Genomic DNA, 16,065 nt, shown 5'->3' with positions numbered 1-16,065 from the left:
AAACGACACAGAGAGGCGCTATTTAGTTATTATGTGAGCTGTCTAACGTAATTATGACTTTGGTATATCTTTGACATTCTACTAAATACAACCTGGCAACTGTGATTATATTTTATATATACTTAATATTTTCTGTGTTTATAGTTTTTTAAGAATTACTTTCGCTTTTAGTTTTTAATAGTTATCCAGCTGACACATCGCAAAGATAACAAATGTTTTGGTTTTTCGCCTGCGTATCCTCTGCGCTCGCTCATTGGTCCGTCCACTTTTTTAGGCTGGCCAATCAGCGTATTGTTGCTAGGCCGTTTCGTCTCATCCATTTGCTGGCCTGGCTGTCAATCAAACTTCGAGCTTGTATGGCGAGGCCCGATGCGCAACGGTGCTGTATTTACGGAGCGCTGCTCTCGAGATGCGTGGCTGATGAAGATACCTGGAAACTTTGTTGTGAAGAATGATTGCCTGCTATTTTGCATGAAGTTGCCGTCTTAAAAGAGAGAGAGAGAGAGAGTCTGACCTGCGCGATACCTTTCCATTCAAAGGTAGCATCTGTTCAATTATAATGCTTTACAATAAGTTCATCTTTAAAAAATGTTGCGTTTGTTTTTTATTGTCTTGACAGTTCACTTAAAACAACCGGTCAACTTATAGCTAGTTTTAAATTACATCTCACTGACGATGATAAACGCTCATCTTGGTTTATAACGTAATGTATACAGAATTAATCAGTGCATAGTTAAAACGTCAGTACTATAGTTGTCATCTGTTTTCGATAGTGTGTTTTAAATCTAGACTGTTATAGGATCGTATGCTACCATCAGCAAGTGTTGGTACATTAGGAGAATGAAAAAAAAAACTTTGTGCGTGAGTCACTGGACACAAACACAAATTGTATATCGTCAGGATGTTTTTATATGAGTTTAACTATGATTATTTGAAATGCAATAATATTTTTGAGCTAAATTAATCCGTTTTAATTTTCATATGTATGCTGTTTTGCGTGAAAAAGAACATGGCCACTCATTGCATAACAAACTATTTAACGTTAACGTGCATGTTATTGATATCTTATCGATATGTCTCCTATTTTTATTAAACCTGCTATGCCTAAGCAAGTGATCTTAGAAGTCCGGGACAATTAAAATGAAAGTGTGGCTATTGAATATTCTGCAGTGTTGATATTGTGTACTGTTTTTTTTTTTTTTTTCATCACAACGTATGTGAGTGACACTCAGGCATGTTGTCATTTTAAAGCTGGCTTTCGTGAATTGGTTTAGCTGTGGGTGTTTTCAAAGACGTGATTGCCAGAGGTGCTGAGCTGGTGCTGCCATCTGCACTCTCAGTCTGGTGGCATCTACTATGGCCTACATAGAAGCTGGTTCACTGACACCCACACACACTCGTCTGACCTGGATCCATCGCTCTGTCTCTCCATCTGACCCGCTCCATTCTTGCCCTTAAGTAGCTTTGCACATTCGCGGGTATTTCTGTCAGTTTGTGCCGTCAGAATATGGACTGTGAGGTTATGCTTGAACAAAGAGAACCTTTTAAAGCCTGCCGTTATATTAATTTAGAGTTCAGAAAAGTTTTCTATTTGTCTTGAAGTGGTCTTTTTATTTGATTTTACTTTAGGGTTGTAATTTTAAATATCGAAACGTTATTTTTAGTGTGCATTTACCAATCATAATGAATCCTTTTAAAGAGCTTCCTTTTTTTTTATTCGTGCATTGTAATTACATTAACAGGGACTCTGTAAAATAAGGTGTTAATCCATCAGATGTGTAATCGACAGTTTAGTTGGAGCTAAATATCACAGCATATGTGTGTACGCAGCAGGGGCTTTTTAATTTCGGCTGACAGATTTCAAAAGACAGCAAAAAAAAAAAAGGTGCTATTATGGGAGCTGCCTGCTGTGTATTATGTGATGGACTTGGGGGGGAAACGAGGGGGGATTCGCCACCTGTCCGGGGGTCCTTGTCTGTTTAGATGCCCTCTTACTGTTTAAAATGCATGAGAACTTTTATTACGTTCTAGTTTAACAAGCAAAACAAATAAAGCCATTTATTAAAAGCAGATTTCGCGCAGATGTACCTGCTACACCATGTGTTATTGTTACATAACAGGTATTTTTTTTATTAAATACAGGATTTATCTGATTTGCGTTAGTGTAATACTTGATGATGGAGATGATTTACAATATCACAATGTTTCCAAGTTTATCAGGGAAACTTTAGCTAGTTTTCTTGATATGTATTCATGCATAAAAAAAGAACAAAAACATGTTTTTTTATGGCACTACTCGTGGCCTGACCATAATAGAATTTAAAGGAATAGTTCCCCCAAAAATGAAACGTTTATGAGAATGTGCTCGCCCTCAGACAATACATTATTTAGATGAGTTTGTCTCTTCATCGGAATAGATGATCGTTTGGTGAAATTTAGCATTTAGCATTGGTGGCGTTTGAATGAGAGCTGATTAAAAACATCACAGTAGTTCACATCTACACGACTCAGACCTCGCGTGCAGTGAAAAGCTACGTGTTAATAAGAAACAGATCCATCATTTAACTTTAAACAATTACTTCTAAAGCAGTGATATGGTTAGAGGACATTTTTCTAAATTTGTTCTGAAGAAGAAACAAGCTTATTTACATCTCGGACGACCTGAGGGTAAACTATTCCTTTAAGGGGAAATGCATTTCCCCTGATAATAATTGCATTTGTTTGTGGAGTCGTCGACTGTGCGGGCAGGAGAAGAAAGATCAGCCATGTTTGGACAATTGATGAATGAGATCTCTTCATTATACGTGTGTTTGGTCTGCTCCTGACTAATTTGAAATGGTAAACACACAAAGCAGACAGAGACGGAGTGGGCACCTTTTCTGTGATTATGGCCTCAGTAATTATATTGGCGACAGCCGTTTATCTTCATCTCTTCTGTCACGATCTGAATGAATTTCAGCCTCCGCATCTTTCATAAATTTCTCCTGTAATCATTTTACCTCCAATTAGCCTTATACCAGCGACGTATCTGTCCTTTGCTGATGCTGTATAATTGTGTTAAAAGTCGCATCAGGAAATGATGATGCTGTAACGTTTGGCCAATTTATACAGCGTTCCTATGGCAGAGTGAACACAATGGGGCTTAATTATGCCAAGGAGAGTCCAATTTCAAGCCTCACGCTGGTGACTAGAATGCTCTCCGGCTGTATTTTTGTAAGTCCTGTTTGATCACGTCTGTGCCAAAGCAAATACAATCACAGAATCACAAACAGCTTCCCAGGAAACCTACTTTTGCAGCCTTTCATAAATTGCCTAATTCAATTTGCTGAGTCACTAAGTTCATGTGATCTAAAAAAGAATTAATTCTTTGAGTGTTTCCCACAGTCACACTAGCTTTATTTGTATGGAAACACTTTACAATAAGGTTTTTGTGTCCGTGCGTTAGTTAACATCTCCTTACCAAGATTAATAAAAGCTGTAGGGGTATTATTTACTGTTAGCTTGTGTAAGCCGGCGCGGTGTTAACAAATTAAACATTATTGTTAAGCGTTACCGTTTGTATTCTACAATGGAAAAAGAAACATTTTAACATTTGTTCCTTTCTAAAAATGTGCTTTATGACCTCAGCGGGGTTTATTGCTGACTTTGCTGAGTCAGAACAGCCAACAAATGCTTTTGTTTATGTGATAATTATGTCGGTTTGCAGAGATGTGGTTGGAATTCAAATATCTGATGATGTCACTCACAAGGCCCTTTTTCGATCTCGCGAATAGCTGTCTGCGCTTCTGGGTAATTAAATAAGATGCCTGCGGATTCTTTTAGTAATTAGTTCTGCCTTAAATCTCGTCCAAAGCTGCTGCCTCAACAGGCAAAAAGCTGCCAGCATGCCACAATGACGTAAAAGAGGGCACGCAGCAAGTCAGATTGCCAACTTATTAATTGAATTCAGAAAATCACAACAAATTTGTGGGACTTGAAGGGGTAGCTCATCCACAAAAATGCATCATCATTGACTTTCATTCCAAAGGTGTATGACTGAAAAGGAGATGTTTAGAATAATGTTCACGCTGCACTCAAGCAAATAGGGACAAGAGGTTGCACGGACAACGAAGCACTATAAAAGTAGTTCTATAAAAAACTATAACATTTCACAGCCAAAGTGTAGCGACAGTTCGTCTAAACATGACTTACATTTGGGTCATATGCCTTGAAATGTAGCACATGAACTACTTTTGCGACATTTTGTGCGATGACGTATGGATTTGTTCTGTTTAAATTTAACGCATTTATTAGGGATGTCTCCATCGAACAAAGACGAGCGTTGAGATCACGTGCGTTTGGTTGTCTGGCTGCGTCTGTGTGTTTGAGCCCACATCATTGGCAAGTCTCCAGCTCTCTGCATTAAAAAGCCGCCTCTCATACAGTGCAACCCCCTTCTAACCCGAGGGCAGGATGAACGCAGGACCACACAATCACAGTTAGCTGACAGACAGCAGCTCACAGACGCTCTGATTCATGCCTGTTTGCCTGCATTTGCACCACGTTCTTGTGAATGACGTCTCCTGCGTTCACTGTCTGTGTGTCTTGCTGACGTACACTCAGTTTTCAACATCATTTATGACAACAAAAATAGAATAAACTGTAGCATTATTTCATGTTTAATATCTATTCATTCTTTATGTCTTTGTACGTTTATTTATATAGACTTGTCTTAAAGGAGCCACTGCACTTTATATTTTTATTTTATGGCTATTTTCTCTTTTTGATACTTAAAGTTAAACTGGCTGTTTTAAAACTCTATTTTTAATTAATGTGTAAATTCAGCATGGTGTGTTATGATATCTACATATACTGTATATGATTAGGTGTTAATATGATTACGGTAACGGTATAGTTATAGATACATAATAAATATACACAGTACATGTACATGCATAATGTAAAAACTTCTTTTGAATGTGAGTAATAAGAGATTAAGCATTTCACAGCACTATATATACACACAGACTCAGATATTTATTTACTTACTTATTTCGGATATTATTAATTTTTTCCTTTATTGAAAATTTATTTGCCTTTATTCATTACTCTGGATACTACAGAATGCACAATTATTATCAGTTGTTGAAGACAGTTTTTGCTACTTATTATTTATTTATTGATTTGTGATCTTTGCTGGACAGGAAATTCAAAAGAACAACATTTATTTGAAATAGAAATCTTTTTGTTTATGTGATAACTGTCACTTACGATCAATTTAATGCTTCCTTGCTAAAAAAAAGAGTTTCTTTTTTTAATTCTTTAGAAAAAAAACTTAACCCAAACTTTCACAGAGAGTGTATTTTTACGTTGTTTAGTTCTCCTCCTAAAAATGCGTGTGTTGCTCACAGGTGTGCTCTCATCTCTCCTGAAGCTTCACCACGGCCCTCACCTGCGTGCTCCACTGTTTCTCCTGCGAGTCGTCCTGGGCTGACCGGCCCTTCCTGCTCCGCCCCCGTGCCGTCTCTCCCGCCACGGTTGCCATGACGCGCTCCAAAACCTTCCAGGCCTACCTGCCCAACTGCCATCGCACATACAGCTGCATTCACTGCCGAGCACACCTGGCCAACCACGATGAGCTCATCTCAAAGGTAATCAGCACTGTCTCTTTTAGCCCCTTTTATTTTAATCATAGACATTTTGAGTTAACCTTCGTGTTGAATTGAATGAAAACAAGGCTTTAAGGGGTAGACAGAGGCATGCGCTGTATAAAGCCCCTAGTTTTTTGGTCTTTTGTGAGATGTATTGTCATCTGAACAATCGGTTTGTTCTGTACAATCCATCCTAATGCACTTCCTGTTGAGGAGTTATGAAACACTACATGTACACTATGGGGGATTTTGGGGGATGAGTTGCACATGAATGGAAGGTAATATTTAACTTAAATTAGCATCCATGTCATCATGGAATAAAATATATATGTGTTTTTGGGTAATATGAGCATTAAAAAGTGCATATAATATAATTATATAATAATATTCCATAATACCAATGTTACCATAATAACCCCTCGGTGAGAATAAACAACATTTTTCACATATAATTAAAAATCTTACCTTAGACTTTTAAACGGTAGTGTATTATTTTTTTTGCCGTGCAATTGTAAATTGCTCTGCGGAGAAACTTTTCATTCTGTTCATTAAAAATGGACCCGTACATAAAAATTTTTTATGACTTTTTATGAGTTTATGACTTCATTAGTGAAATCATATAATCTCGCTTTAATTGTACTACATGCTCAGAGACTCCTCCAATGGCACACTTTTAAAACACCATATGGGGCCTTTTTATGAGGTGTGCGTGCATGGAGAAATATGTGTCAAAGATTATTAATAGCACCTTTAATTCATAATGTGATCTATGCTCGCGAGTTATGTGCGCTTGAATTGTGTGTGCGGGCAGAATGTGGGTCAGTAAGGCACTCAGCTTCCTGACGCACACGTCACACAATCAAGGATCAAGGGAAGCAGGTCATCGTTTGGGCTTTTGTGTGCCACAGAAGTAAAAGTAATCACGTCTCTGTAGTATACCCATAATGCTACGCATGAAACCACGACTGTCTCAGACAGGGTTTTTTCGATGCGCCGGCGTGTGTTTACAGATTGCGGAGATTAGACCAGATTGTTTTTGCTCCATTCATTAGCAGTTCACATACTGTGTTTGCAAAATAAAGCCAGCGGTATCCGGCCTGCCGAGGCTTCCTTGTGTCGGAAGGGGAGCGAGAGCACCGCAGGCGATTCTGGGGAGGAGTTGAGGTTGAAATGATAATTAGATTTCAATTAGTTCAAATCCCTCCGAACCACATAAAGGTCAGAGTGGAACATAATAATCGTAGTAGTTTAAAAGTAGGTTAATAGAGTTTTGCACAATAGGAGGCTTGTGTTTTTGATTTAACCATCAGGTAGTAAAACTTGTTAAAGGGAAAAAAAAAAGTCGGCCAGCATTTAGACAGCTAGTGTTTGAAATCTCTACAAAGTGGCACGTATTTAGTACATTTCAATACATTTTGAATTGTTATTAATGAATGTATTACGTTAGCAGCTCTTAAATACTAAAAATTATTTTTCAAATTCTGTTTCAATGTAACAGTCAAAGACAGATTAAAGGATTAGTAAAAGTCAAACGTAGTAAAATATGTGTTTAAAATAATTGAGGCAGTAAAGAATTACGTTCATAAATTGAATCTAAATTGCTGAATGGATCATTGTTCATTTTCTGAAAATGCGGCTTTAACATTTTATGTTTTAAAATATACAATTCTCGATTTTTTTATACTATTTGACAATATTACTTTTAAAAACTAAATATAAAAACATAAAATGTTACCAACTCCAAACATGTAATAATATAATATACTATTCATACTACTTACAGCACAGTTATTTTTCCTATACACTTTAAAGTATTTTAATATATTATTTGTTTTTTTAAGATAAAAATGTATTAAATCCACTATATATTAATTAATGTGTTACTATTGGCAGCTGTTAAATACAAAATTATTTATGTAAAATCATAGATTGAAATGAATAGATTCAATGTTTTATTTGAGCAGAAATAATTATATTTAGTGTATATTTTCATTTTGAATCATTGAATCTATTAAATCTCTGAATTTTAATGGTTAAATCTGAATCTGATTGAATCCATTTTGAACAGATTGACTGAAACAGGCACTTTTATCTGATTCACAGAAAATTAATTCACACAAGTTTATAATGTGTTTATTATATCAGGTTTCAAGTGTTTACCCATTGTTGTCATGGTTTCAGTCAGCTCTTGTACTGTAGACTATTTCGTTTTAAAGATAAAGAACGCATTTATTACTATCCAGTATAAAACAGCCAAAAATGAAACCGCCCCAATGATCTTTTGATCCATGCCCATATGTCCAAACCGCTTTTAAACACCCATAATTATGACCCTGCCCGTTTCACATCATGTCTGGGAAATCCTATCTGCCAAGGATGAATGGAGCAGCAAAGGGAAATTGATTTTTCCAAAAGATTACCTGATTGTGCAGTCACAATATAAGTAAATGATGATGAATTGCTCTGACGTGAATATGTAAAACACATGTCAACCATTTCAGCGTGTTTATTAAGATGTGGGCTGTTTGGGCGATTTCGAAATGTAATCTTTCCTGTCTTTTTTTTTTTTTTTGCAGTCTTTTCAAGGGAGTCAAGGCAGGGCCTACCTCTTCAACTCTGTGTAAGTCCTGTTGTTCGTCTTAACCATCCAACACAAAAATGTGGTCATGACAAATTTTGACATCCTCTTTTCATCAATCAGGGTGAATGTAGGTTGCGGGCCGGCGGAGGAGAGAGTGCTGCTGACAGGCCTTCACGCGGTGGCCGATATCTACTGTGAAAACTGTAAAACTACTCTGGGCTGGAAATACGTACGTTCTGAATCGGACTAGATACACACACTCACTCAGAGACCACTTACCTCAAACACACTCGTGATCATTCACACCCCATGTGTACACTTACATTTTGACAGCTTTCTCTATAACTCATCCATATCTCAGGTGAGGGACAAGATTATGCTAGAGACACAACTCAACAAGAGAGATACTTTAAGTGGCTTTTCCACGCACTCATGACCTGCTTCCCATGTCACTAATCTGCTGCTGACAATCTTTGAGTGCCTTGTGCTTTCCAAGACCAAAGAGTTTTCCAAGAGTCATTTCAATCTTGGCTTTGAATAGCTAATCGGTGGAAAGCACTCTTGTCACTTTTGAAAAACATCTTTTGAAAAAAAAAAAAGCCTTCAAGAAATCAATTTCTCTGTTTAAAATAAGGTGGTATGAACATCAGGTAAAATGCAACATTTACATAATTGGTTGAAAGTTTGTTTGTTTTTTTAAAGAAGCAGAGATGCGTTAAATTGATCAAAAATGAAATGTATAATGCTACAGAAGATTTCTGTTTCAAATAAATGCAGTTTTTTTTAACTTCTGTTCATAGACGTATCCTGAGAAAAAGTATCTGTGTTTCAAAAAAAATATTAAGCAGCACAGTTGTTTTCCAATTGTTTGTTATAAGAAATTGTATACAAAAAAATATGTTTTAAAATATATTACAATAGAAAAGAGTTTATTTTTATATTATTTTTCAGTATTTGTAATCAAATAAATGCAGCTTTGCTGAGCATTAAAACCCTTACTGACCCTGAACAGTAATGTATAATATAATATAATTAATGCTTACATTTTCATAAATGGCAACCCCACTCTAACATATCATTTCATGTTTTATATTTTAGTCACATAACAACAAAATTATGAAATTGTATTCATCTGAAAGGTTTTCAGGTTTTGTATCTTGACCCCCCACAAAAATATCAAACTGAATGTTAATTCATTATATAAAAGGTGTGTTCATACAGTTCATCACTGTTACTGTATGTATAAATGATCTAATTGACATCATTCACACTTATATATAAAGAATAAGCCTATCAAAACAGTTTTAGAAGTTGGCACTTGTTTTACAAACCCATATATAGTGAAACATCTCCTCTAATACTGCTATTTAAAGGTCTTATGTTTGATTGACATACCTACAAAAGCTTCCCAACAGCTGTCCCATTATTTTTGGATCAGCAGATCTTGACTTTGAGGTGACCGCACATTCATTTCTCTTTTTCTCTCTCCCTCTCTCCTCTCCTTCCCGCTAGGAGCATGCCTTCGAAAGCAGTCAGAAGTACAAGGAGGGCAAATTCATCATCGAGCTGGCCCACATGATCAAGGACAACGGGTGGGACTGAAAACCCTGGACTCCCCACGGCCCGTAACGCTGGAAAGAGACGTGCAGCATATGAATAAATAGTTTCATTATCTGGCTGTAACCTTCTCCCTGGAAATCTATCTACCTGACACGCACCTCTAAACCTTGAGGGTGCAAGGTTCATAGCAGCAGCGCTACCCAATTCCTCTTGTGTATATACGAACGAATGTGTGCCATCTAGACACCAAGTGTTTCTATTGTGTGAGTATTTTCCTATTCAATTCAAGGGAGTGTGTGCGAGCAAATCCAGGCACAAATCGACGTTCGCTTTCCCCGGGGGTTGGGGGGGTTGGCCAAGGTCACAGTTTTGTCCCACACTCAGGTTTAACTAATGGCTGGATCCATGGTGAAGAAGGGTGAAAGACGAACCCATTTAGCACGGCACCTTTTATCTCATCTGAGGGCGAAAAACGCAAGCGTCGTCCAACTGTTTCCCCTTTTCTTTCGTGTCTTTGTTTCCTCCGGTCACTTGCATGTTGTTTATTTATACGTGTATTTATTGATCTGTTCGTTACGTTTATGGTAAACCGTAGCAACCACAGTGGTCTTACTTTGACCTCGTATAGCGGAAGTAGCGACGTTTGATAGAGGTTTGTACGTACGCTTCCTCTCCAGATTGTGATCTGTCTCCGTTTGAATGTGATTATGGAGTAAATGAGGCATTCGTATGCCGTTTATAGGGCACAGGTCGCGTACATTAGCTAGAGCTTCGCCCCAGACGCAGCTGAGAAAAGCAGCTGTCAGCTTTGAAAGGGAACTGAGGCGTTCTCACAGCCCGTGATGTCCCCTTCGGTCTCATTAGTTCCCGCCGTTAAATCACAAATCAAGTGGTAAACCAGGCTTTCTCACCACGCGTATTGAGGAAGAAAGCGATCGACAGCTAGTAAATGTGGACGCTGAATGAGGTAATCCAGATGGGGCTCGTAAATAAAAAGCCTTGGCGCAACCAAAGACTCTTTCATCACCTGCGATGACCAAACTGAGTTCGAATTCCTGATTTAAGGCCTGTTCACACCAATGACAGTAACGATAAATATAAAGTTTTAAAACAGTAACGATAAATATAAAGTTTTCACGACTGCAGCGATAACGACGCAGATGAACAATAATGATTTTCGTTTCAGCTGATGAACGATAAATACATTGACAGCCAATCAGAAAGCACTTGACTTTAACAAGCATGAGAACCTGTAAGACCCTATGGAGGGTCAGAAAGCTCTCAGATTTCATCAAAAACATCTTAATTTGTACTCTGAAGATCAACAAAGGTCTTACAGGTTTGAAACAACGTGAGGGCGAGTAATTAATGACAGTATCTTCATTTTTGGGTGAACTAACCCTTTAATGCAGTGCTTGCTTATAATGAACAGAAATTAGCTTTGGCTGGTTATCATTATAGTTATTGTTCTTGGTGTTAACAGACCTTTAGATGCATCGTTGTGTGTCATTTGGTTGAGTTGAATTGTCTTGTGCAGAACAAGTCGATTTTACTTTGATTTAGGTGTTTTGGGTGTTAACGTATAATGTCTTATTTTAAGTATGTATTTATGATCAGTCATCACGTATTGTTTTAGCAGTCAATCTTACATTTGTGTATTTATCGTTCTGTGGGACCGCTCCATCTATTCCAACATTTTTTTTTAATTCAATTTTTTTTTTTTTCAAGAAACGTTTGTGTGAGATAAATTTGGAATCAGTATATTTTAATCTGATATCAATAAAGCTCTCATTTTATGAATGTCCTTTTGCCATTAGTTTTTTTTTATGTTTTATAAGGAAGTATCTTTTGCTCACCAAGTTAGCATTTGTTTGATCAAAAACAGTAACATTGTAAAATATTATTATAAAAAAATATCTTTTTTATATATTTTATGAAACAGCAGCCACCTGCAGTCTTTAGTTTTGCGTGATCCTTCGTAAATCATTCTAATATGCCAATTAATTTCATATTATAATCCATGTTTCCATTTTTGTGAAGAGAATATGTTTAAAATATCAGTCTTTTGTATCATTGTGAAAAGTCGCTTTTGATTAATTTAGTGGGTTTTTTTTTTTTAAAATAACACCCTTTTGAACGGTATTGTGCATTTATCTTTCATTCACATTTTTTTTTTTACATTTATGCCTTAAGCAGATTGTGCCTTTCTGCAAATATTTAGGATATGAATTTTAAGAGCAGAGTTCAAATGTTCCTAAAGGCCTGTCTATGCTGAACCTTGTACGCTGTCTCTGCATGCAGTGAGTGTGTGTAAGAGCGGGTGGCAGAGCAAGGAAACATTGTTTACAGCAGCAGATGGTGGGCAGACTCTCATAACCATGATACTAGGAACAGCCATGTGAGTGACAAACATTGTGTTTCCCCCCCAGGCAGAACTAATACTAAGAATCCATTGTTTTATTCAGGCTCCCGATGGGAATTAACACCCTGTAACATCTATTACAGCACTTAACAGCTTCGCATTATTGATAGAGACTTTAAAAAGACATAAAAAGCACATTTTAACAAAGATTTAAGCGGATTTATACAAATGTTTTTTATTCAGAAATTAAGCAATTTTACCAGAACATTGCATGACAAAAAAACGAATATACAATTGAATCTGTCAACTGATGTTAGCTAATTCATAATATATTTATCTCTTTATTGCAGGGATATACCCGATTTAACCTAGCTTCTGATGCACACACACACTCTAATTACAAATTATGTTTTAATTAATTTTATTTAGAACAAGTAATAATAGATGGATAAGTATTGATAAGATTGATAACAAACATGTACTTTTTGTTTCTGAAAGTGTATAAATACTCCAAAGTTCATTTTTGCATGTTTTTTTATTTTTTTATTTCGGTGTACTATTCACAGGCACATTTTTGAGATCGGGTAGGAAATTAGGTGTGGGGTAGCCTAAATTTAAAGCAGTGGCTAATTGTGGAATAGGGTGGAGGTCTGTGATTCTGTCTCTCTCGACCTCTCCTCAAAGCTCCCTGCCTCAGCCACATGATGTATACTAAGCTTCTTGCTGGCCAAACCCACTGTCTAAAAATAAATGCGATATCCATCCCGGACAGAGAGAGCGAGAGAGTGTCTATGTGTGAGAGAGAGAGAGAGAGAGAGAGAGAGATGTGGAGAGACAGAGACACGGGTCCTCTGTAGAGAAAATACACATTCTAACCCAAAGAAAACCACCAAGGCCAATATAGAGCAATACCCTGAGATTAAATGACATTATATGTCGTACTAAGAAAAGATTTATACATACAAATCATACACTCCTGCATTTAAATGGCAAAATCTATCCTCACTCCTCAGCAGTCTTTTAACTCTGATGCACATGAGAAAATGTTCCCAGTAAGAGTCTTTGGATTAGAGATGCTGTAATCTCTGCACTGGTTTCAGATTATATAGGTTTATTTACCCACTGCTCTCATCTCAGACTGTGGCAACGAGCCTTTGCACAACCAGCACGTGTGCATGTGTGTGATTTGTTGGACTTGGATTATTTCTGAACTGTGTACAAACAGCTCAGTGTTTCCTGCCGCAATATTATCAAGCCTCTCTGCTGTAGATGAAGAGAGAACAGTGAAATTGCCCGTGAATCTCATTGATTGTTTGTGGAAACTACAAAAAGAACTGTTTCACAATAAATAATAAACTGTGGAATTTTATGTGAAATGGAAGATGCGTTTAGCTCATTATTTTATCCAAAACTGTGTGTAGTATGACCAAGACACTCTTTCAAACAGTTATAATATTTATTTGTCAGCATAAGAATAGTATATAGGATCCAAAATTGGTTGTCAAAAGATGAAAGTTATTTGGAAACATTTGGAAACACTGTGACCTTAAAAGGTTAATATAACGTCCTTAAAACACTGTGTACTTGAAATACAAACACACACACACACACACAAACACGGACAGACAGACAGATACATATATACATTAAAATTAAGTTCTATAATTGATCATAAATCTCTTTAATAACAGATAATCTAATAATAAATGTGTGTGTGTGTGTGTGTGTGTTATATTTAAATACATCATGTTATTTTGTATCATATATTAATTATAAAATAATAAAGCTGTATTTGAGCACTTAGTGTAATGTATGATATAATTTAGCATAAATATTTGTACTTACGTGTATAATTACACATATTTGTATTATAATATATATACTATGCGTTGTTGAAAAATTGGGCACTTTCTTATCATGATGTGACAATGTGATGAACTTCACCTGTGGATTTATCTGTTATGACACTTGTGTGAACTTGAACTTGAAACTAGTTTGACAAAAACATAAATGCAACCAAAAGTGTTTGCAGATTCACAAAATACAAATAAATTAACATATATATATTTTTAGTTATCAAAATATATTCAACGTATCATGTTATAAATAAGGCCAAGCTAGTCCACTATAGAAAGTAAAATAATAGTTCTTCTGCTTATTAAAACTATAACTTAGCATTGAAAATGCTGTATTGCTCTCTAAGTCTAACCCATATAGAACATTTGTGCTTCCTTGTCTGAGGAGAGGATGGTAACACAGGGTCAAACGAGGTGGGGTACATCTAATCGGGAAACCCAAAGACTGTGGTCCAGGGGGAAGGGGCTTGTTTGGGGTAATTATGCTGCCCACACATCAGCAGATGGTTTGGGAGGGGAACCGGGAAGAAGGTTGATGTTAGTAACAAAGCCAAAACCAGTTTGATGCAGGAAGTTAGTTACAAGAAAAACTAAAGACTGTTCCCTTTGCTCTCTCTCTCTCTTTCTCTTTATCAACGACTAGATTTCCCTCAATATAGCAAAAAGCTCTTTGACCATCAAACTCACATTTGAACAATGGAGGATCAAGAGGATGAGCGTATTTGATTAAATAGCACCTCACAATGAGATTAAAGGGAGGAGGCTCGTGCGTCTGATGCAGATTTACAGAAGGGGAATGTTTTTCAGCACGTAATTGGCCTCTGCACTTCCTGGTTCAAGCTGGGCCATTAATCTGAGCTCGGCCAGGTTAAAACCATTAGACCAGCAGAAGGTCTGCACCATCTGCACTCAGCTCATAAGGCCAATGAAAAGAAGCAAGGGGGTGCCTGAATGAGCCCTGGCCAATCTGTGTGTGTGTGTGTGTGTGTGTGTGTGTGTGTGTGTGTGTGTGTGGATACATGCATGATGAGTGCGCTCAGAGCAATAGATTCAGACCCTCCTCCTGGCAAACAGCCACACACGCACTGTCCGAAACAAACAGCTGAAGCATGCTGAATGGAAATGAGCATTTTAGGCTTTGGCTAACACACCTGCCCTTTTAAAATGTTGGAGCAGCAGGGTTACCGCTGTGCTGCTTATCCAAATGCTAAGCTGATATCAACAACAGGCCACCTGCAGTGCAGACGTTACCCAAGGTGCCATGCTTTCAGAAAAGCCTCTGTAAATGAAGACGCTGCCAGGTGCATCACTTTTCCAAGCCGTCTGAGAGAATCTAATTCGGATTTTTAAATATGTCTGGAGTTTATAGATTGTAAAGTGTGTTGGGTTTATTAATATATGCTGGCCTACACATGTACAAGTTGTTTGGGCATTAATGATTTTTTTTCCAAAGTAGAAAAATTAATATTACTCCCTGTTCAAAATAATAGGTACAGTGACGTTACTGAGGAAATCTATATTTAAATGCAATGATATATTTACATGACATTTCAGGGCAAAAGCAGAGTATTGTGTTACTATGGTACATGTCCAAAAATGTTACATTTTGGGGTGATGGAAACGTACTTGAAATGCCATTCAATAGGCATAACTCGTTTGTTTAGCCTATATATTCAATCGTTGGTGGACATTTGTAAATGCATGGAGTAGGTTGTGTTTTATGACCTCGTGTGTTTAAGCTTACAACGTGTGTCAGTTTTTTATTATCATTATTATTATTTATCTTTTTCTATACTTTAACTATTTCTTATGGCTTTACTTGTTCTAGCTTGCAAACTGTAAACGCAACATGTAGCCATGTGTCCTGAGGTTGTATTTTAATCGATTTGCGCCATCTAGTTGTCAGTGAATTATAAGCTCTAAAAGAAGAACTGCCGTCTCACTTTCTTTTTTAATGTCATACGGTTCACAATAAAACAGTAAAATAAAGTAAAATGTTTTTATTCATCAAGTCACATTTATTTAATTCATGAATAAAACAGTTCACAGAAGAAGGTATAAATGAGAATAAATCAT

The 16,065-nt window shown here is 36.8% G+C and overlaps 1 protein-coding gene across 2 annotated transcripts; it reads left to right on the top strand.

Moving 5' to 3' along the window:
* The first annotated feature begins 341 nt into the window (after window positions 1–341).
* On the top strand, window positions 342–11,571 carry ypel2a (yippee-like 2a). Of its 2 annotated transcripts, none has more exons than XM_043250764.1 (5): window positions 342–539; window positions 5,414–5,630; window positions 8,207–8,250; window positions 8,332–8,440; window positions 9,724–11,571. In XM_043250764.1, the coding sequence occupies exons 2-5, from the start codon at window positions 5,523–5,525 to the stop codon at window positions 9,811–9,813; spliced, it is 351 nt and encodes a 116-aa protein (XP_043106699.1). In that variant the 5' UTR covers window positions 342–539; window positions 5,414–5,522; the 3' UTR covers window positions 9,814–11,571. The 2 variants fall into 2 exon arrangements, with proteins under 2 accessions (XP_043106699.1, XP_043106698.1); XM_043250763.1 differs by having other exon boundaries at window positions 343–539; window positions 5,391–5,630.
* Window positions 11,572–16,065: the final 4,494 nt, after the last annotated feature.

The sequence above is a fragment of the Puntigrus tetrazona genome, chromosome 10 (assembly GCF_018831695.1).
Source record: "Puntigrus tetrazona isolate hp1 chromosome 10, ASM1883169v1, whole genome shotgun sequence".
NCBI classification, from domain to species: domain Eukaryota; kingdom Metazoa; phylum Chordata; class Actinopteri; order Cypriniformes; family Cyprinidae; genus Puntigrus; species Puntigrus tetrazona.
The sequence above is the reverse complement of the archived record's forward strand: the minus strand, read 5'-3'. Positions and strand labels throughout refer to the sequence as shown.